At 45.5% G+C, this 20999-nt stretch overlaps 1 protein-coding gene across 2 annotated transcripts; it reads left to right on the top strand.

Moving 5' to 3' along the window:
- The first annotated feature begins 260 nt into the window (after positions 1-260).
- ARR3 (arrestin 3) lies at positions 261-17863 on the top strand. 2 transcript variants are annotated; one of them, XM_081897918.1, is made up of 16 exons: positions 261-874; positions 3191-3242; positions 4427-4457; positions 5038-5098; positions 5937-5981; positions 6737-6936; positions 7990-8049; positions 8365-8432; positions 9719-9854; positions 11040-11124; positions 11241-11313; positions 12311-12448; positions 13281-13364; positions 14443-14466; positions 14764-14820; positions 16740-17863. In XM_081897918.1, exons 2-16 carry the CDS (start codon positions 3226-3228, stop codon positions 16834-16836), a joined length of 1176 nt encoding a protein of 391 aa, XP_081754044.1. In that variant the 5' UTR covers positions 261-874; positions 3191-3225; the 3' UTR covers positions 16837-17863. The 2 variants fall into 2 exon arrangements, with proteins under 2 accessions (XP_081754044.1, XP_081754043.1); XM_081897917.1 differs by lacking the exon at positions 16740-17863 and having other exon boundaries at positions 14764-14828.
- Positions 17864-20999: the final 3136 nt, after the last annotated feature.

The raw sequence follows: 20999 nt of genomic DNA, 5'->3' as shown, positions 1-20999 counted from the left end.
TTTGCTGCACTGTACAGTTACATATGAGAGGAAGCAACAAAATCCAAGCAAATATGATCAGCATTATCTGATTATTCCAGATTTGCCAGGTTTGTAACAAGGGTTGTCTTGAAAATGATGTTCGGCTGCATTATATGCCAAAAAGGAATGCCAAATCATATGAAAAGTGTCTGGAGGTTTTAGTCCTCACTGAAATCTCAAATTATGTGTCATTTTCCCCCACCACAGCTCTGTTCTAGAGCAATTGGTACCAAGTGTCCAGTGTAATATTCCCCATTGTTGCAATGGCTCTTTGAGGTACCCAGACGTCAGATAAGACCTGTTCTTTTGACACAGGCACCATAACTAATATTCGGTTACATTAATTTTGGACAACTATAGTTCAGGAATATTTATCATTCCCATCAATATTAAATCCCCAAAATCTTGCACACGTGTACGTCCCCACCATAAATTAGAATACCCACCAAGTTTATTGCATCCCCTCTGGCAATTAAGTGATATAGAAGAGAACATTTTGGACATTTTCAAAGAAGGGTGATGCCATCTGTATAGTAAGAACACCCACATCGATGGCTTGATCTCAGGCACCGTTGTGCCTGGCTAATCTTGGTGCTTGAGCCTGCTTCCTCAATCCCTGTAATCGTCTTCCCAAAGAAAACGTATTTATAGCCCACTCTGTTACTCAATCAGAGTCCCCTTAACTAATAGTCTAATAGGATTCTGGCCTCAAAAATAAGCACACACTTTACACCCCCAATGAATGGAGGAGGGACCACAATGTGGTTATAAAAAGCCCCGGTGCAATAGTCAGAAGCCTTCCAGGATTGGTGCAAAGAGGTGTGTGGACCTCGAGAGACTCTCCTGATTTCAGGTAAGGCATCTTGGATGGACCTTCTTTTTCTTTTACTCCAGTGACCAGCAGCGCTCAGAGGAATTTAGGGGGTGCCTCTCTCTGAGTTCTAAAAGCTAAACTAGATGAATATATCTGGCACCAGATTTTTTTTTTAATTTGATTGTTTCATTTTAAAATGTCTATAAACAGAGAGAATAATTGTAATGATAGATGACAAATAAAATATTAAATGGTAAAAGTTGAGAAAGGTAAAAGACCCCTGGACAGTTAAGTCCAGTCAAAGGCGACCATGGGGTGCGGTGCTCATCTCGCTTTTCAGGCATATAGGCACCAGAAGGTGATTGATTGATTCCTTGACAGATAGATAGATAGATAGATAGATAGATAGATAGATAGATAGATGATAGATAAATAGATGATAGATAGAGGAAGATGATAGATGATAGATAGATGTAGATAGATGATAGATAGATGATAGATAGATAGATGATAGATGATAGATAGATAGATGATAGATAGATAAATGATAGATAGATAGATAGAGAGAGAGAGATAGATGATAGATAGATAGATGATAGATGATAGATAGATGATAGATAGATAGATAGATAGATAGATAGATAGATAGATGATAGATATAGATAGATAGATGATAGATGATAGATAGATAGATAGATAGATAGATAGATAGATAGATAGATAGAGATAGATAGATAGATAGATAGATAGATAGATAGATAGATAGATGATAGATAGATGATAGATGATAGATAGATAGATGATAGATAGATAGACTGACAGAGGATTGATTGGCAGACCGACAGACCGACAGCCAGCCAGACAGCCAGACAAAGGCTTATGAAAGTTTCTTTGTGAAAAGAAAATGAAAGTTCATTTGCACCTCCAAGTCGCTGACATACTTTGGTCTATATTAAAGTTAGAAATATTTTTTTTAATCATTATTACTTTAGAGTTTTAAGGTTGATAGTATCCAAGCCCCTTGTGAGAGGGTAGGACTGCCTTCTATAAAATAATGCTCACTATACCATCAATAACCGCACTGTAAGCTATTCGTTTTTTCAGAGTTCGGAATTTCAGCGCAGACTACATTGAAATGGTCAATGGCAATGCACAGCTGCTTTGCCAGTGTTGAGGGATGTCTTTGTTGTAGCTGCATAAATGGGCCCCTCGTTGTGACACCTGCTAGTAGGCTCCCAGCTTGTTAGGATTGACCTGCTTAAAGAGCTGGGCTCATCCCTGTTAATCTTGCAGAAACTCTACTGATTAAAGATATATACTTACTCTTTAATTCCCAGGTTAAAGTTGGGCACCTCAAATACAGACACAACAGTCCATGTGAAAAGGATCTCAGGGTCTTATCAGACTACAAACTTAGCATGAGCCAACCATGTGATGTAACCGTGCTAATGCAGTTCAAGGCTACATCAGCAGAACATTCTACACTTTGGCAGGAATAACCAAATGCGCAGCCAAATGTTAAGGGGCACCCCATAGGAAGAAATGAGTAAAGGATCTAGGGGTCTGAGTAGGCAGCAAGCTTAGCTTGAGGCAACAGTGCAGTGCAGCAGCATAAAAAGCTAATGCCATTCTAGGCAGCATCAAGAAAAGTTGAGTGTCCAAATCAAGGGAAGTAATAGACCTGCTTTGCCTTGGTCAGACCTCAAATGAAGACCTGTGTCCAGTTTTGGGCACCACAATTTAAGAAGGATATTGGCCAGCTAGAGGGTGTGCAAAGGAGGGTGACCAAGATGATCAAGGGTCTGGAAACCAAACCTTGTGAGGAACGGTGGAGGGAATTGAGTATGTTTGGCCTGGAGAAGAGAAGACGGAGAGGAGATATGATACTCACCTTCAAATATCTGAAGGGATTTCACATGGAAGATGGAGCAAGCTTGTTTCCTTTTGGTCCAGAGGGAAGGACCCAAACCAATGGCTTCGAAGGACAAGAAAAGTGATTCCGGCTAAAACTTAGGAAGAACTTTCTGGTGGTAAGAACTTTTCAACAGTGGAATGAACAACCTCTGAAGGTGGCGGACTCTTCTTCACTGGAGATTTTAAAGCAGAGGTTGGATGGCCATCTCTAAGGGATTATTGAGCTGTGATTCCTGCATTGCAGTGGGTTGAACTAGATGACCCTTGGGGTCCCTTCCAACTCTACATTTCTATGATTCTATAACATAGGACTTTGCGGACAGGGAAGCAGGATGCAAGTGGAGGAGGCAAATCCCATTTTTTGTCCTGTGGCACTAAAAAGGCTAAGGGCAATCCTTCCTTTGCCATACAGCTAACTTAGCCTTTCAATTTCTTCCACAGTTCTGCTTCTGCTGCTTCTGCTACACTAATTGGATATGGCTGATGGGTCAAAGTAAGTCAACTTTTGCCTGCTAGATGTGAAAAGACCAAGCTCATTTGGGCTCATTTTCACCCCATCAGACTCACCTTGGACCCAGTAGGATGGTGGAGGGGGTGCCCCAACTTGGATCTCACCTATGTTTAGCTTTTCACTCAGGAGAAGATCCCAGGCTCAGTCCCTACCGGCATTTCCAGGTGGGGCTAGGCATTTCCAGGTGGGACTACCCCCCCTGAAGCCCTGAATTGCTCCTGCCAGTCAACGTAGACAACACTAAGGTACATGTAGTGATGGGTGTTACTCACAGAAAGAAAGCAGCTTCTGATGTTGCTCTTTCAGTCAGGCCTTTTACACAGAGCCACAAGGCCTGGAATCCTATGACACTTTGAAGGAGAGGACTGTCGCTCAGTGGGAAAGAGAAACCCCAGGCAGGCCTAGGAAAATCCTTGGCCTGAAACTTTGGAGAGCCACTGCTGCCAGTCAGTGCAGACAATACTGAACCGGGTGGAGCAATAGTCTGAATCACTATAAGCCGGCTTCCCAGGGGCCCTTGCATGCAGAAGGCCTGAGGTTCAATCCCTGAAGGCATCTCCAGGGAGGGTTGGAATAGAGCCCTGCCTGAAACCCTGGAGAGGAGCTGCCGGTCAGTGTAGACAATAGTGAGCTAGATGGACCAATGGTGTAAGGCAGCGCCCTATGTTCTTTTTCCAAACAAAAAACAACAACAACCATTAATTAATTTATGCTATTCATCTTGAGCAGACATTTCTCAAGAAATCCCATGCAAACATACACACGCATACACACTCAGAGTATGTATTTCGGCAGCCTCCAAACAAAAGCACCCTATTGCACTTGCTCACATTCTTCTGGCCACAGAACCTTAGGGTTGCAAGGACTCCAGAGGGCCATCTAGTCCAACCTCTGTTTGCTAGGTTTCATTTAAAATCAGGCAGACAAAAATGGTGTTGCAGGGGTGGGGGGGTTGAGCTAGATGACCCCTTCGAACTCTATACTTCTAGGACTTCTAGAACTGTTGTTCTACCAAGGAAGTTGGTCTTCTGCTGTCTCCTTTCTGTTCATTAGCCTTAGCCCGAATATCTTGATTAGAGAAATATATGCAGCACAGTACTTAATGGAATACTTTATTTTTTAAAAATGGTTTGAGTTCATTCCCTTCCCTATACTTTTGTTGGCAGAGTGTACAAGAAGACCTGCCCCAATGGAAAGGTAAGACCACCATGAAAATATGTATTATTTTATTCTTGCATTGCAGGGGGTTGGGTCTCTTCCAACCAGGGGTGCCAACTTGAATAAAATATTATGGGGGCCCAGGTGAGCCCCACCCCACCCAGGTGATAATCAATCACATGACACAGTGCCCACACACCATTTGAATGGGAACTTTGCGGGAGCCTGGCCCTCTCAAATATTTTATAGTGGGGGCTGACACCCGAATGGCCCCTAGGAGTTGGCTCCTATGCTTCCAACTCTCTGATTCACTGATTCTGAAATCAATGTGTCATAAACAAATATTTGAGCTTTGGAAGTCTTGGTAGGGGCCCTCTTGGTAGCATCTCCACTCTCAGAGGCTGGGGGGGGGCTTCCCTGTGTGGCCCCTGAGTCCCACTCCCCCCAAGGGTACATCAGGCATCTTCATTGCACAGCTTCTGGAGGATGCTAAAGACACACTTCTTTGCCGTTGGCGTGTATGTTTCTAGGACCTGCCTTATTTTGATGGCTGTAAGATGCCATAAGACTAAATTTGCTAGCAGATCAAACACTTTCCCCCCTCCTCCTGCCCATCTAGCTATCCATCTACCTGGGGAAAAGAGATTTTGTGGACCATGTGGATTCTGTGGAACCTGTCGGTGAGTGGTTTTCTTTCTATCCCCTTGAGTCATCTGGATTTCAACTGGAAAGATGGTGGGGGTTGATGACATTGCCTGTCTACCTGATGACTGGGGGGGGGGCATTAAGCTCCAACTTGAGTACCCATCTGTCAGGGCTTTTTTAGCTGTGATTCCTGCATTGCAGGCATGTACATGGCCCTTGGTTCCCTTCCCAATCTACAATTCTATTGCCTGTAGATCATAGATTTCTTGCCTTGTACAAGGTTGGGCTAAGGGACGCGGGTGGCGCTGTGGGTTAAACCACAGAGCCTAGGACTTGTCGATCAGAAGGTCGACGGTTCAAATCCCCACGACGGGGTGAGCTCCCATTGCTTGGTCCCTGCTCCTGCCAATCTAGCAGTTCGAAAGCACGTCAAAGTGAAAGAGGATAAATATACCAGTTGTGGGGAGGGAGGGGGGTCGTGACTCGGCAGAGTCAAAGGGAATGTATGGTGTTATTACAATTTGTTGGAAAAGAATATGCAAGGAAAACAATAAAAATTCACTTGGGAAAAAAAAGAAAGCACGTCAAAGTGCAAGTAGATAAATAGGTACCGGTCCGGCGGGAAGGTAAACGGCGTTTCCGTGTGCTGCTCTGGTTCTCCAGAAGCGGCTCCCTTGGCCAATAAAGCAAGATGAGCGCTGCAACCCCAGAGTTGGCCATGACTGGACCTAATGGTCAGGGGGCCCTTTACCTTTACAAGGTTGGGCTAGACAACCCCTGGGGTCCCTTCCAACTCTACAATTCTATGATTCTATGTCTACAATCTACCTCTCCCTCCTTGTTGATCCGATTCTCTTTTACATGTATTTGCAGATGGAATTGTCTTGGTGGACCCAGAGTACCTGAAAGACCGGAAAGGTAATTTTCTCATTGTCTTGTTTTTCCAGTTTTATTTTTTGGGGATGGAGACAAAAAATATGTAATAATTTTCATTGCAAACAAATGAATATTTGGGAAAGACTTTATTCCAGAAATCGCTGGCTTAGTTCAAGGCAACTCTGCTCAGCCATGAAACCACCTCTTCCTCCCTCCCACGCTTATTGCCTCTGCTGCTATTTAGAAGCTTAAAGTGGGCAAAATGATACAAATATCAGGCTTGTCTGCTGCTCCAGTAGGAAGGACCCAAATCAATAGCTTCAAGTGCCAGGAAAGGAGATTCCAACTAAACATCAGGAAAAGCTTTCTGACAATAAGAGCCATTTGACAGTGGAACAGACTCCCCTGTATGGTGGTGGACTCTCCCTTCATTGGAGGTTTTAAACTGAGGTTGGATGCCCATTGGATGCCAGGGATTCTTGTAGCTCTGATTCCCGCATTGCATGAGGTTGGACTAGATGACTCTCGGGGTTCCTTCCAACTCTACAATTCTGTGGTTCTTCCTCTCTTAGAATGGATGGTTAATCTTCAAACGAAAACACGCACACGCACATAGCACATTAGACCTGCTCCTTACGAATCCTGTTCTAGATTTAATTTACAATCTGAATTCAGAAACGTTCTCCAAACTGACCATCATCTCTCTTCCTCCTGCCCCTGCTGTCCTTTCTCAACTCCCATCTCCCCATGTCTTCCTTCTCTTTTCCTCTCCCCATCCTGCTGCCCCTCCCCCACAGTGTACGTGACACTGACCTGTGCATTCCGCTATGGCCGCGACGACCTGGATGTTATTGGGCTCACCTTCCGGAAGGACATCTATGTCCTCACTGCCCAGATGTACCCACCTGTGCCTGACCAGGCCCCCAAGACACTTACTCCTTTGCAGGAAAAGCTGATGAAAAAGCTGGGGGAACATGCTTACCCCTTCACCTTTGAGGTACACCTTTGATGCATCTTCCTCTTCCCTGTGCAAGACCCCCATCTTTCCCCCCCTCAATGGAGTCATTGTTTTTATATCCTAAAAACATGATTATATGTATACATAAATACATAAGAAGAGCACTGCTGGATCAGGCCAAAAGGGGCCCACCTGGTCTATCAACCTGTTGTCACATTGGCCTCTTTTGGGAAACCAGCACTGCCTCTTAGGCTAACAAACTTCACCTCACAGGGTTGTTGTGAGAATGGCGGAGAACCATATATGCCAACATGGGTTCCTTGGGAGGAAAGGTGAATGTGGGAAAAGCCCTGCTGGGTCAGGCCAGGGGCCCACCTAGACTCCAGCCTCCTCTTCTCACAGTGGCCAACCAGGTGCCCCAAAGGGAATACCTCAAGCAGGATTTGAGCACAAGAGCCCTCTCCCCTCCGAGGGTTTCCAGCAACTGGCATTCAGAAGCATTGCTGCCTCCAACTGTGGTGGCAGAGCATAGCCATCGTGGCTAATTGCCATCAGTAGCGCTCCATGAATTTGTCCAATCCAGGTTGGTGGCCATTGCTGTCACCTGCAGGAGGAAATTCCTTCCTTTAATCTGTCCTGAAACTTCCAACATTCAGCTTCATTGGATGCTCACGATTTCTAGCGTTATGAGAGAGGGAGAAGAACTTTTCTCTATCCACTTTCTCCATGTCATGTACCAGTTTATAAACTTCAATTATGTCCCCTCTTACTTGCCTTTTCTCCAAACTGAAAGGTCCCAAACACTGCAACCTTCCCTCATAGGGGAGTCGCTCCACCCCCTTGATCAGCTGAGGTACCCTCTTTTGCACTTTTTCCAACTCTACGGCCTCCTTTTTGAGGAGAGGCAACCAGGGTTGTACACAATATATTCCAAATGTGGAATATTCCAAATGTGGACGGTAATCCTCGTACTGCCTCCTACCCCAGCCAGCCCAACATGTCATTTGGGACAAGCAGCTCCAGAAGAAAAACTGCTTTTTAGAAAAGTGTAGACATTAAAAGGGAATAAAATATTATTTATTTTCTCTCTAGATGGCAACCAACCTCCCCTGTTCTGTCACCCTCCAGCCAGGACCAGATGATGCTGGAAAGGTGAGCTGTGTGTGAAAGCATCCAAGAAACCTGGAAAGCAAATGGAAATTAAAGCATATCTCAATTTAGCTGTGATACCTGCACTTCAGGGGGTTGGACTAGATGACCCTCAGGGATCCCTTCCAACTGTACGATCCTATGGTTCTACGAACCCTTTTCTATGAGCCCCGATGGGATGGCTTTCTGTCCTCAAAACCATGAGCCTTTTAAGGCACTTCAGGACTTGGTTGTGTTTGTATCAAGAATTGCAATTAGTAGTCCAGAGGAATGACCCACCCTTAATCTCTAACCAACTTTCTTCTGCATTTTCCTCAGTCTTGTGGGGTCGACTTTGAGGTCAAAGGATTCTGTGCTGAAAACCTGGAGGAGAAAATTCACAAGAGGTAACCCCAGCATAAGTTTCAACAGTTACTCATTTATTCAAAGCATTTTTAGTTTGCTCTTCAGCTGAAAATAAATGATGCAAAGAACAGAATGACTGGCTGGAGGGCCATTTAGCTGGGGGTTCCTGCATTGCAGGGGGCTGGATCAGAGGACCCTTGGTGTCCCTTCCAACATTGCAGTTCTATGATTCTAGGAAAAGGCTCTGAGATCCACTTATGTAAAACCAACAAGGAAAATAAGACAGTTTGCAATCTATTATTGTAATCTATTATTATTATTCACTGCATTTATATCCCAACTTTTTATCCAGGGAGCTCAAGGTTGTGTCCATAGTTCTCCTCCCCATCCCTCTCCTCCCCATTTTTTTGCTCACAACAGCCCTATGAGGTAGATGAAGCTGAAAGACAGTGGCTGACTCCCAAGGTCACCCAGTGAGCTTCCTGGCCAAGTGGTGGGGAATTTGAACCAGGCTCTCCCAGGTCCTTATCCAACACACTAACCACTCCACCACACTGATTCTCTAGCAATATAGATTATATATATTTATATGTTTTATGGGCAGGGACGCGGGTGAAGCTGTGGGTTAAACCGCAGAGCCTAGGACTTGCTGATCAGAAGGTCGGCGGTTCGAATCCCCGCAACGGGGTGAGCTCCCGTTGTTCGGTCCCTGCTCCTGCCAGCCTAGCAGTTCAAAAGCAAGTCAAAGTGCAAGTAGATAAATAGGTACCACTCTGGCGGGAAGGTAAAAGGCGTTTCCGTGCGCTGCTCTGGTTCACCAGAAGCGGCTTAGTCATGCTTGCCACATGACCTGGAAGCTTGCCACATGACCTGGAAGCTGTACGCTGGCTCTCTTGGCCAATAAAGCGAGATGAGCGCCGCAACCCCAGAGTCGGTCACGACTGGACCTAATGGTCAGGGGTCCCTTTACCTTTTACATATGTTAGGAACCCTTGCTGGAAGCCACAGGAAGGGAGAATTGCTCTTGTGCTTGGATCCTGTTTGTAGGTTTCCCACAGGGGCATCTGGTCAACCCCTGTGATGACAGGATACTGGGCCCCTTTTGGCCTGATCTTTGGCCTCTTCTTAATTTCTACTGAACTTGGAGGGAGGATTTCTGGAATTGATGAAAGCACCTGCCTCCCACTAGCTGCTTCTTGGAAGAGCTGGATGCAATTTCTGCATTGCAGAGAGTTGGCTTAGATGACCCTTGGAGTCTCTTCCAGCTCTGCAGTTCTATGGAAGAGGTAAATGCCTCTCTCAAATAACACACGTCTTCTCTGTGCAGAAATTCGGTGAGGCTTGTGATTCGGAAGGTCCAGTTTGCACCTGCCCAGACAGGCCCAGCCCCAAAGTCGGAGACGACCAGGCAGTTCATGATGTCGGATAAGCCTTTGCACCTGGAGGCCTCTCTGGATAAGGAGGTGTGTGTTGCGTGTTGGTCTTTTGAGGCATTCTCTCCCCTCCACCAAGTCTCTCTGCTTCGGGGGGGCCCCACGCTTAGTGAGACATTATTGACCCTTTAAGTGAGCCAAAAATGTGAAGCAGCTGCAAAAACAAAACAAAAACAAAACCTAATGCAGTTCTAAGCTGCATCAACAGAAGTCTAAACCAAGGGAAGTCATAGTACCTTCCACTTCTACAAGTCCGTTGCTTAACCACACCTTGATTTGCAGTCAGTTAATTTGGCCAAATGTGTGGCCTTTCTGCTCAATTTCGTCATTTATTTATTTATTTCAAAAAAAATTATACACCTCTGGGATGTTTTTTTTTAAAAAACAACAACAGCACACCCTTCAGAGCAGTTCATGAAAAAGATAAAACAATAAATTTTAATCAGTAAAAGCAACTCTATAAAACATTCAGAAGATAAAACCAGCAATTAAGTAAAAAACAGATTAAAGCAGACATCAACATTCTAAACATGTGGACAGGCTTGCCTAAGCAAAACGGTTTTTAGCAGGTGCTGAAAAGGGTACAGTGAAGGTGCTTTCATGGTGTCAATAGGCAGGAAGTTTCAGAGTTAAAGTGCTGCCACACTAAAAGACCAATGTCTTACAAATGAAGAACAGGGATTAGGTGGCAACTCTAACAGTGCCAATTATGCAGACAGAAGCAGTTGAGTGGCCATATACATGAGGTAAAGTAGGCATTCCCAACCTTTGGCCCTGCAGATGTTTTGGACTACAGTTCCCATAATCCCGGACCACTGGTCCTGTTAGCTACGGATCATGGGAGTTGTAGGCCAAAACATCTGGAGGGCCACAGGTTGGGGATGCATGAGGTAAAGTGATATTGCAGGTAAACTGGTTCCATGCTGTTAAGGGTTTTGCACATTAATAGCAACACCTTGAACATGGCCCCATAGCAAATGAGCAGCCAGTGCAGATCTCTGAGCACAGGGGTTATATTCCGACAAGGTCTTGCTCTCATAAGCAATTGTATTGCATCATTCCGCAATGACTTTAGCAATAATCCAGTCATCGCAAGATGTAATACACAAAATGACACAGGAGATAGTTGTGGAAATAGTTGTGGGTCCAGGAGAAGATTGGGATTTCCTTCCCTTTCCCCCCTCTATCTTCAGCCACAACCCCCTGTCGTTTCAGATTTATTACCATGGAGATCCAATTGGCGTTAATGTCAACATCAACAACACCACCAACAAGATTGTGAAGAAGATCAAAATAACAGGTAAGGGCACCAATAGAACCCTGCTTTGCAGGGGGTTGGAAGGGTCATATTCCAACTCTACAATTCTATGATTCTGTTATCACCTCAATAATTTCTTTCTCTCTCTCTCCGTTTAGTTGAGCAAGTCACAGATGTGGTTCTATATTCGCTGGACAAATACACCAAGGCTGTCTGTTCAGAGGAGTTTGTGTAAGCACACAGATCTCTAACCAGACCAGTGTGTCTTTGCACAGATGTCTTCAACCTGTGCAAGGTCTTGGGTCTTCGTGAGAAAAATCTGGATCAGTGCCCCCCCAAAAAAAAGAATTGATGATGAGGCACAGAGGAAGTCAGTCTCTTCTTTTGTTTTAATTCTGTCCCAGGACCATTTTCACACCCATTGTGAAAATGCTAACTTCTCTCAGAAATGTCTGAGGAATACAACTTTTCCTGTGTTTAATTTGTGTACTTACACATGGATATGAGTTTAACACTTCACTCCACATAAGGACATTCCTTTTTGCTGGAGAGAGGGGGGGGGGGTTTGGAAAGACAGATGAGCCTACCTTGCAAGAGGGTTGTACTAGAGCTGTTTGCAAAATGAGCTCTTGAAATTCTCCACCCTAATTCTTATTATTTCTGTGGGGTGGGTGGGGGGAGAGAAAAATTATTCTACAACTTCTTGGGAATGGGTCTCATTGTTCAGAATGTGGGATGGAAGGACACACCAATTTCAATTTTCCCCAACTCTCATCTTTTCCAATCTGAAATCTGACTTTCTGTATTTAAATACAGTGGTACCTCAGTTTAAGAACAGTCCTGTTTACGAACTACCGTATTCAGTTTACGAACTCCGCAAAACCGAAAGTAGCGTAGCGGTTTGCGAACTTTACCTCGGTCTAAGAATGGAATCCGAATGGTGGAAGGGCGCTGGCGGTGGGAGGCCTCATTAGGGAAAGCGCGCCTCTGTTTAAGAATGGATTCAGATTAAGAACGGACTTCTGGAAAGGATTAAGTTTGTAAACCACCGTAACAACAAAAATTCCTTAGATGTGATTCCTCCATTGGACTAGATGAGCCTTAGGGATCCTTTCCAACCATACAGTTCTATGATTCCATGATTCTAAGATTTTTGAGGTTTGGTGTGTGGTTTTAAATTGAGGAAAGGTAGGCTCCTTTAACCTCCTCTATTGCTGTCCTTCTGCAGGGAGAACGTGGCTGCCAACTCCACCTTCTCCAAAAAATACAGCATCACCCCCAGCTTGAACAACAACCGGGAGAAGCGGGGTCTGGCCCTGGATGGGAAGCTCAAGCATGAGGACACCAACCTGGCCTCCACCACCGTGTAAGTCTGGACCCTGAGGAGCATACTGGAAGCCAGAGAGGGGCAGGGAACTGAGAGAGAAACTGATTCCTTTTCTGTGTTGCCCAGTCTCTGCAGTGTGAGGCTGTCACCAACCTTTTGGGGCCCAGAGAAACACTTGTGTGGTGGTTAGAGTGCCTGACAAGGGCCTGGGAGACCAGAGTTCAAATCCTCACTTGGCCATGCAGCTCACTGTGCATCCTTAGGGAGGGGCAGTCACTGCCTCTAAACCTAGCTTCCCTCACAGGGTCGTTGGAGGGGGAAGTAAATGAAAACGGGGAGAACTATGGTTGCCACCTTGAGTTCCTTAGAGAAAAAGGAAGAATAGAAATGCAACAGATAAATAAATAAATACAAAATATTGGTCAAAAAAGGCTTCTTCCAAGCCACATTTTAGCAGAGTGGCAGGGCCCTGAGAGCACCTTGAAAGGCCTCTGCAGATGCACCCGTGGGTGCCACATTGACAAACCATGCTCTTGACGACCACTAACCTGGGCGGCTTCAAAAGAGGAGTGTACAAATTCATGGGGAAAGGGCTACTGATGTTACTAGCCACAATGGCTATGTTCTACCTCTATAGTTGGAGGAAGAACTTTTCCTGGATTCGAGTTGTGGGAAGCCACAGGAGGGGAGAATTGCTCTTGTGCCCGGATCCTGCTTGTGGGTTTCCCATAGTGGACATCTGTTCCCCACTGTGAGAAGACAATGCTGGATTAGATGGGCCACTGGCCTGATCCTCCAGGCTCTTCTTATGTTCTGATATTCTTGTCTATGGTGACTCTTGTTTGAATGTCTCCTGTTTTTTCTCCCTTAGTCTGAGACCTGGGATGGACAAGGAGGTTCTCGGGATCCTGGTTTCCTACACAGTGAAAGTCAACCTGATGGTATCCAGAGGAGGGTGAGGATGTTTTCTATGGGAGGAACTATCATTTCTGGGTTATGTTGCCTTGTTATTCTGTCCTGCTCAGTCTTGGCCTAGCCTTTTCAGGGTGAATTTTTTAAAAAAATTATTTGATTTCCTCTCTTCCTTTGAGAATGTTGCATTTTTGAAGAGATATGAGGATGCACCCTATAAAGGACACATTTTATTGGCTCAACCCTGTAAGGAAAGGCTGCGGCATTGGGGGCTTACTAGTTTATAGATAATGTGAGTGAGAGGCAATATGATGTAAGTTTACAGAAATATGTCTGGCATGGAGAAAGCAGAGAGAGAAAGGTTTTTATCCTGCTCTCAAAGCACCAGAACTTGTGGACATCCAGTGAAGCCAAATGCTGCAAGATTCAGGACAGACAAAATAAAGTTCTTCTTAGCTAAACTCCCATAGGAGGCAATTCTGGCCACCAACTTGGATGGCTTTAAAATAGGATTAGACAAATTCATGGCAGAAGAAAAGGGCTATTGATGGCTACTGGTCATAATGGCTATGCTCTTGCTTCACAGCTGGAAACAGCAATGCAGTGGCAGATCTTGGGGTCTCAAATTTCAGCAGCACCCTGTACAACGCCAAAATTCAGTACCCCTCCCCTTTTCACACTCCATTATAAATAATAGGTGCAGGACTCCTGAGGCTCTGCGCCCAGTGCAACCTAACCAGTCACATTCCCTTAAATCTGCCTCTGCAGCAATGCTTCTGAATGAGAGTTGCTGGAAACCACAGGAGGAAAGAAGGCCCTTGTGTTCAGATCCTGTTTGCAGGTTGCTCATTTGGGCATCTGGTTGACCACTGTGAGAAGAGGATGCTCTTCTGTGTCTCTTGAAGTCTATATAGGTCCAAACGATAGGTCCAGGCTCTGCCTTTGGCCTGTGAGTTCACATGAAGCCCTAAGTGGTGGAAAACTGGAAGCCCAAGGGGCTCCCAACAGACCCTCTGAATTGGCCTGGGTGCCCTCACACTGGGACGGGAGGGATAGCCTTCCCAATGAATGTTTCCACCTTTGTGCAGTCCTCCACCTTGAATCTCCTCTTCTCTTTGCAGCATCCTGGGAGATCTCACATCAAGGTAAGCCCCAATTTATTGACCATCGGCATCACCTCATCTGTGTGCCACTTTTCCGCACTGTGCTCAAAGCGTCTCACAGCATACAAAACGAACAACAATAATTATAACGATTTAAGGGAGGGAAACGTATTATGAACAATTTGAAATAATCACAGTGTGAACAAATAGCTGTGATTCCTGCACTGCCGGGCATTGCACTGAATGTCCTTGGATGCCCCTAGAATTCTCTGCTTCTAAGCTTCTGTTTGCTCTCTCAGGCGTCTCCCATTCAGTCCTCTGTCCTCCTCTCTTTTTCAGCGATGTTGGTGTGGAGATGCCTGTGGTCCTGATGCATCCCAAACCTGATGATTGTGAGTAAAAGGCTTTGTCACCATTCAGAAATACTTCTCTAAGAGTCTTTCTGAATGGAAGCACTAAGGACCTATTCCCTGACCTTCCTCCTTCTCCCTAGAATTCTCTTGGGCAGGCTGTGTACACATGACTATCTCGAAACACAGCTGGGTTGTCCTTTTTCTTAATCCAGATTGAAGGTGGCTTTGGAGGCAACTGCATTAAAATGCATTATTTTTTATGAAACCACTGGATGGCTACTGGTGCGTGTGAACATTTGGGGTCCCTTCCAACTCTACAGTTCTATGATTCTATGATTCCCAGCCCAGCACACTGGTTGCTGAGTATATGCAAGTGTATGCACAGCCACACATTTTGCACCCATTTCTATTTCAGGTTCTTTAGGAACAATAATAATAATTATCAATGTGACTAATCAGTGTACCCCTCTCTTTTTTTCTTCCCTCCCTCTGATGTGCAAATCGTCAACAGCTACACCAAGGTAAGGAAAAATTAAACATTCCAGGGAGTGCCTGTTCAAGAGATATGAAATATCCACGAGTTCTCATATATGTGCGCCTGCAGTTCTTGACTACTGCTCAATGTATTTTGGCTGTGATTTCTGCATTGCAGTGGGTTGGAATAGATGATCCTTGGGGGGCCCTTCCAATGCCATGATTCTATGATTCTACCACTGGCGTGAATAGTTGCTGTCCTTCTGCATGCATTGAACCTCAACTGATTGCACAAACTGCATTTCACTGCCACTGGACTGTTCACTGTAAATTTGATGCCTCTGAAGATACCCCAAGACACTTTCTTAGGCTTTGCATGTGGAGGATCTGAAAACTGACGGTTTGCCTTTTCCTTCTTTCCCCTCCCTCTTCTACCCTGCAAATGGCTCATCCTGGATATCTGCACTTACGTGTTCTGCTCTTCCAAGGAGGTAACTAGCTGTTCTTCTTTACTTCTTTGTGGGGTCACTTAAAGACAGATCCACCTGAAATGTCACCTTCTTCCCTAAAGTCCCTCTTGGGTGCTGAAATCAGCAGAGGGGGCCTTCTTGATAGTCCCCTCCTCCATCAGAGATGGGGGAGTGGCCTGTCAGGTGGAGGGCCTTCTCTGTGGCGGCCCCTAAGTGAGGAACTCCCTCCCTGGAGAGGCGCATCTGGCATCTTCATTGCACAGTTTCCAGAGGATGCTAGAGATGCACCTCTTTGCCTTAGCTCTTGACACTCAAGCTGCATATTTTTAGGACACTCCTTATATTGTTATTGGAAGTTGCTTTAAACACTTTTCGATGATGTGTTTGATTTTAGGATCTTAGGGTAAAGGATGGGCAATAAAATAAAAATATTAATATCTATCATTTATTATCAATATTAATTGATATTCTTAACAATACTATTTTATTTATATTACTAAATACAATAATATATTATTAATAATATATAATAAAGTAATATAAATTAATAACAACAATAGCATCCAGGAAGCTGATTGAGAGAGCCTCTGGGGAACATTAGATGGGGGCTGAGGACCATAGTTGGAATAACAGATCACCACAATTGCAGGGGGTGGGGTGGACTAGATGGCCCTTGGAGGTACCTTCCAAGCTACAATTCTATATCCTCAAAGGCAATGGGGGGGGGAGACAAGGGCCCCAACCTCTGCTCCCATTGGAAGCTTCACCTTTTTCTGGAGGCAGCAATGCTTCTGCATCTCAGTTGCTGGAAGCCACGGGGGGGGGGGGGTGTGGCGTGTGTGTGTGTGTGTGTGTGTGTGTGTGTGTGTGTGTGTGCTGAGATCCTGCTTGGTGGATTCCACCAAAGAGTTATCTGGTTGGCTACTTTGAGAACAGGTTGAGTGGACTAAGATGGGTCATTGGCCTGATTATTCAGGAAGGCTCTTCCTACATTGCTTCATTCTCTCATTTCTTCCAGTGAGGAAGATATTGTGATCGAGGAATTTGCTCGCCAAAAGCTCAAAGGGGAGAAGGATGACGAGGAAGAGAAGGAAGAAGAAGACAAAGAGAGCTAAGGGCACGACCCACCAGACCAGTGCAAGAAACCTTAGACAGCCTTCCCACGTGTCTTCCCCACCATCCCCGCAGAAACATGTTTTCTCTCTAGAGTATGTATTTGCATTTGTGATGTGGTAGTTTTTGCTGAGCTTGCTGCTCTCACCTTTCAAAACAAAAACCCCAAACTGCTGTGGCACTGAGTCCTCAGTCTTGCTGCTCATCCACACTTTCGCTTGACCTGCATTTTGATCATGTCGTGTACTTGAAATCCTTCTTTATGCAGGGCATAGTTAACCTGTGGAACTCTCTTCCACAGAAGGCAGCGATAGCCACTAACTGGGATGGCTTCAAAAGAGGATTGAACAAATTCATTGGGGGAGAATATGGCTGTTGATAGCTACTAGCCATGACGACTATGCTCTGCCTCCACAGCCGGAAGCAGATATGGTTCTGAATACCAGTTGCTGGAAACCACAGGGCTCTTGTGCTTGGATCCTGCCTGCTGCTTTCCCATTGGGGAATCTGGTTGGCCACTGTGAGGACAGGATAGTGGACTAGGTCGGCCATTGGCCTGATCTAGCAGGCTCTTCTGATATTCTTCTGATGATATCATGTACCAGTTTATTCTCTCAGATCCAAGAGCTTTTTACATCATTCTGGGCCTTTCAAAACCCCAAGCTGACCTGCTGAACCAGATCTTCTGTAGACAAGCTGAAGAGAGGCTTTGCTTAATTCAGTGACAATTGGGTTTTTGCAAAGGCAACTAACTAGAAAATCTCTCAGATCCATAATTAACTTTTACACAATTAAAGGATTCCTACATTGCATGGCTTTGGAGTAGATGACTCCTGGAGGTCCCTTTTAGCTCCACAATTCTCCGAGCCTATGATTCTACAATCAGAATGCAGGTCAAGTGAAAGTGTGGCCAAGCCCTCAGACTGCACTTGAAGGATGGAGGTTCCCGGTTTACCCATTGCAACTATTTGTTCTCTTTGTTTGTTTTTTTTAAACAATCAAGCAGTGTATAAATTTTGTGAAATTAAAATAAACACATAAATAAATAAATAAATAAATAAATAAATAAATAAATAAATAAATAACCATGTGTGTGGACATGTTTCTTTGTTGTCTAGAGAGCAGGACTGAGACACATGGGTTGAGATTGCAGTGGTGCCTGATTTTTGACTAAGTCAATCCTTCACAAATCACAACCACGAAAACATTTAACACTTTATCCTGGTACCCACATGATTTCTTTTAAGGAAACAAATTCTAAAGCACATGTAAAGTATCAAGACATTTGGCCCTCCCCCTAGAATTCATAGAAACTGTAGAGTTGGAAGGGTCCCCAAGGGTCATCCAATCCAACCCCCTGCACTGGAGGAATCACAGTGAAAAAAATATCTGACCTAGGGCCATCCAACCTCTGCTTAAAAACCTGCAACGAAAGGGAGTCCACAACCTCCCAAGGACATAGAGTCAAAGGACTGTAGGGTTGGAAGTGAGCTCTAAGAATAATCTAGTCCAATGTCCTGCAATTCATGGCTTTAACCAGCCTCTTTTGTTTCAGTCCACAATGGAGTTTTTTCTCTACTATATCAATAGTTCAGGAACTTTTACCATTTTGTAACTAAGCAACATTTTAACTGCCTGTGCAGCTTTTTCTGACTACTGTATGGAAAAGCACCTGCATCTGACTCTTGGCAAAGTAAACCATTTTATGACTTGCCAAATGTGTGGCCTCTTGTCTGCTAGAGTAGTAGAAAAGGCTGGAAAGAGCTTTTAAAAGGGGACATGCTGTATTTCCATGTTTTTCCTTGCTGCATGTTTTATGTTAGATCTCTGCAGGTGCTCTCTCACCATCTGAGATCTTTTAAACTGGAGATGCCATGGGAGTTTGAACCCAGGACCTTTTGCATGCCAAGAAGGGACTCTGCCACTGAGCTGCAGAGGCCCTTCTTAAAAGGATTCATCCAGCAAATGCTGCCCCATAATTCTGTATCCCCCTCAGCCAACAACAACAACAACAATAATAATAAGCAGAAGAATTTTATTATTTATACCCCACCCATCTGGCTAGGTTTCTTCAACCATTCTAGGCAGCTTACAGCATATCTAAACACATAATAAAAAAACATAATAAAAGCATCAAGCATTAAAAACCTCCCAATACAGGACTGCCTTCAGATGTAATTCTTTATCTCCTTGACATCTGAAGGGAGGGAGTTACACAGGGAAGAAGGCCACTACTGAGAAGGCCCTATGCCTGGTTTCCTGTAATTTTGCTTCTCATGCTGAGTGAACCAGCAGGAGACCCTCAGAGGACCTCAGTGTCTGGGCTGAACGATGGAGGTGGAGAGGTTCCTGCAGGTATACTGGGTAGAGGCCATTTAGGGCTTTAAAGGTCAGTACCAACACCCAGGCCCTGGAGGGGCAGGGTTGCAAATGCTTCCTTGCTCTCCACAACAACTGCTGGACTCCCTGGGTAAAGAGAAAGGCCTTCAGCACATCACGAGCCCTGTCAGCTAAGGATTGCAAAAGCTCTCAAATGTCCACTAGATGGCACCAGTCATCAGTTCTTAAGAGGAGCTGGGTAACTTGCAGAAGCATATTTCCCTAGACTACAACAGAGATGGTGATCCAGGCAGGCTTGCTGGCTTTTTTTGCCCCTGGAATGTAACATGAGCCTAGTTTGTGGGTGCCAGACCTTCTTTAATCCCTGGGTCCATCAAGTGCTAAAATTTAATCATACCAGATCAGCTTCCTGGCAAGGGTGATGACCTATGCCAGTGGTTTTCAGCCAGTGTGCCATGGCACCATGGGGTACCTTGAATGATGGTCAGGGGTGCCGCAGGCAACACTGGTCTCTGTCCCTATTTCCATGTCTCTACCTCCCAAAGGCTTGCACAGCTGTTTTGTTGCAGCAGCCCTGGCTACACGCTCCCCAGGAGAATGGTGCCTCTGGGGCTGGCCAGGGGTGCTTCCCAGGTCCCTGTGGGGAGGCACCTCTCTTTGGGGTAGGGGGCACAGCTCAGAGACCAGGGGCAGCAGCTGCGGCTGCCCAGAGGACTCCCAAGGAGAGGAGGCCGAGGGAACACTCCACAAGGGTGGATGAGGGGCCGCCGGGTCTGCAGGCAAGGGGTGACATAATGGCTGCTGAGCCTCACAGCTGTGCTGCGGAAAGAATATAGTTGTCCAAGGGAGCCGTGGACTCCAAAAGGTTGAAACTCTCTGGTGACGTGTAAGGAGAACTAAAAAAGGGCTCTGTGAGAGATGGCAAATCTCCACCCCTGGCTGCTGACATTGGGAAAGGAAGGCGCTGGAACAGCCCCGACAATTGACTGCCAGCAATCTTTTCAGCTGTGGGCCGGTCCACTGTCCCTCAGACCATATGGTGGGCTGGACTATATTTTGAAGGGGGAAAAATGAACGAATTTCTATGCCCCACCAATAACCCAGAGATGCATTTTAAATAAAAGCACACATTCTACTCATGTAAAAACAAGCTGATTCCCGGACCGTCCGTGGGCCAGATTTAGAAGGTGATTGGGCCGCATCCAGCCTCTGGGTCTTAGGTTGCCTACCCCTGGCCTAGCCTGTACTTGGATACCTGTAGTCAAGGAGAGACCAGCCTGCTTCCAAATAATTGGCTCTGTTGCTAAATTGTCCCAGGCCTCAAAACATTGCAGTGTTTGACTGGAGATGTGTGAGAGCATGGCTACTGAGGCTGAAGGGGGCTGCAGTTTCACAGCAGCTAGAAGACAGCAAGATCCCCAGTCAATAGTCTCTCTGCAATCCCACCAGGCTATGCAGGTGATGAGGGACATGCTGCCCTGGGTGGGCAGGTGAAGCCAGGCCCCATCACTTGCAGGGAGAAGCAGGACAGGCCACAGGCTCTTGTTGATGGAGCTGCACAGTAGCCCAGAAGGCAGACAGGCAAAATAGCAGGAAGTGTCTTGTGCTGAGAGACTCATCGGGAAACCTGTAGCCCTTTAGACTCCCAACTCTCTACAGGTCCAAGCGGCCTGGCCAGAAGAGAAGGGAGAAAATCTATTTTCCAGGACCTGGTCCCATTCAACTGACACTCTGCATGCGTGTACCCTCACCCCAAATATGGGACCACCCATTGGTCTCTGCTGAGAAAAGGGGTGCCACAAGCCCAAGAAGGCTGCTAACAAGG

The sequence above is a fragment of the Podarcis melisellensis genome (genome assembly GCF_964234715.1).
Source record: "Podarcis melisellensis genome assembly, chromosome: Z".
NCBI lineage: Eukaryota > Metazoa > Chordata > Lepidosauria > Squamata > Lacertidae > Podarcis > Podarcis melisellensis.
This window is presented reverse-complemented; position numbering and strand designations above follow the sequence as displayed.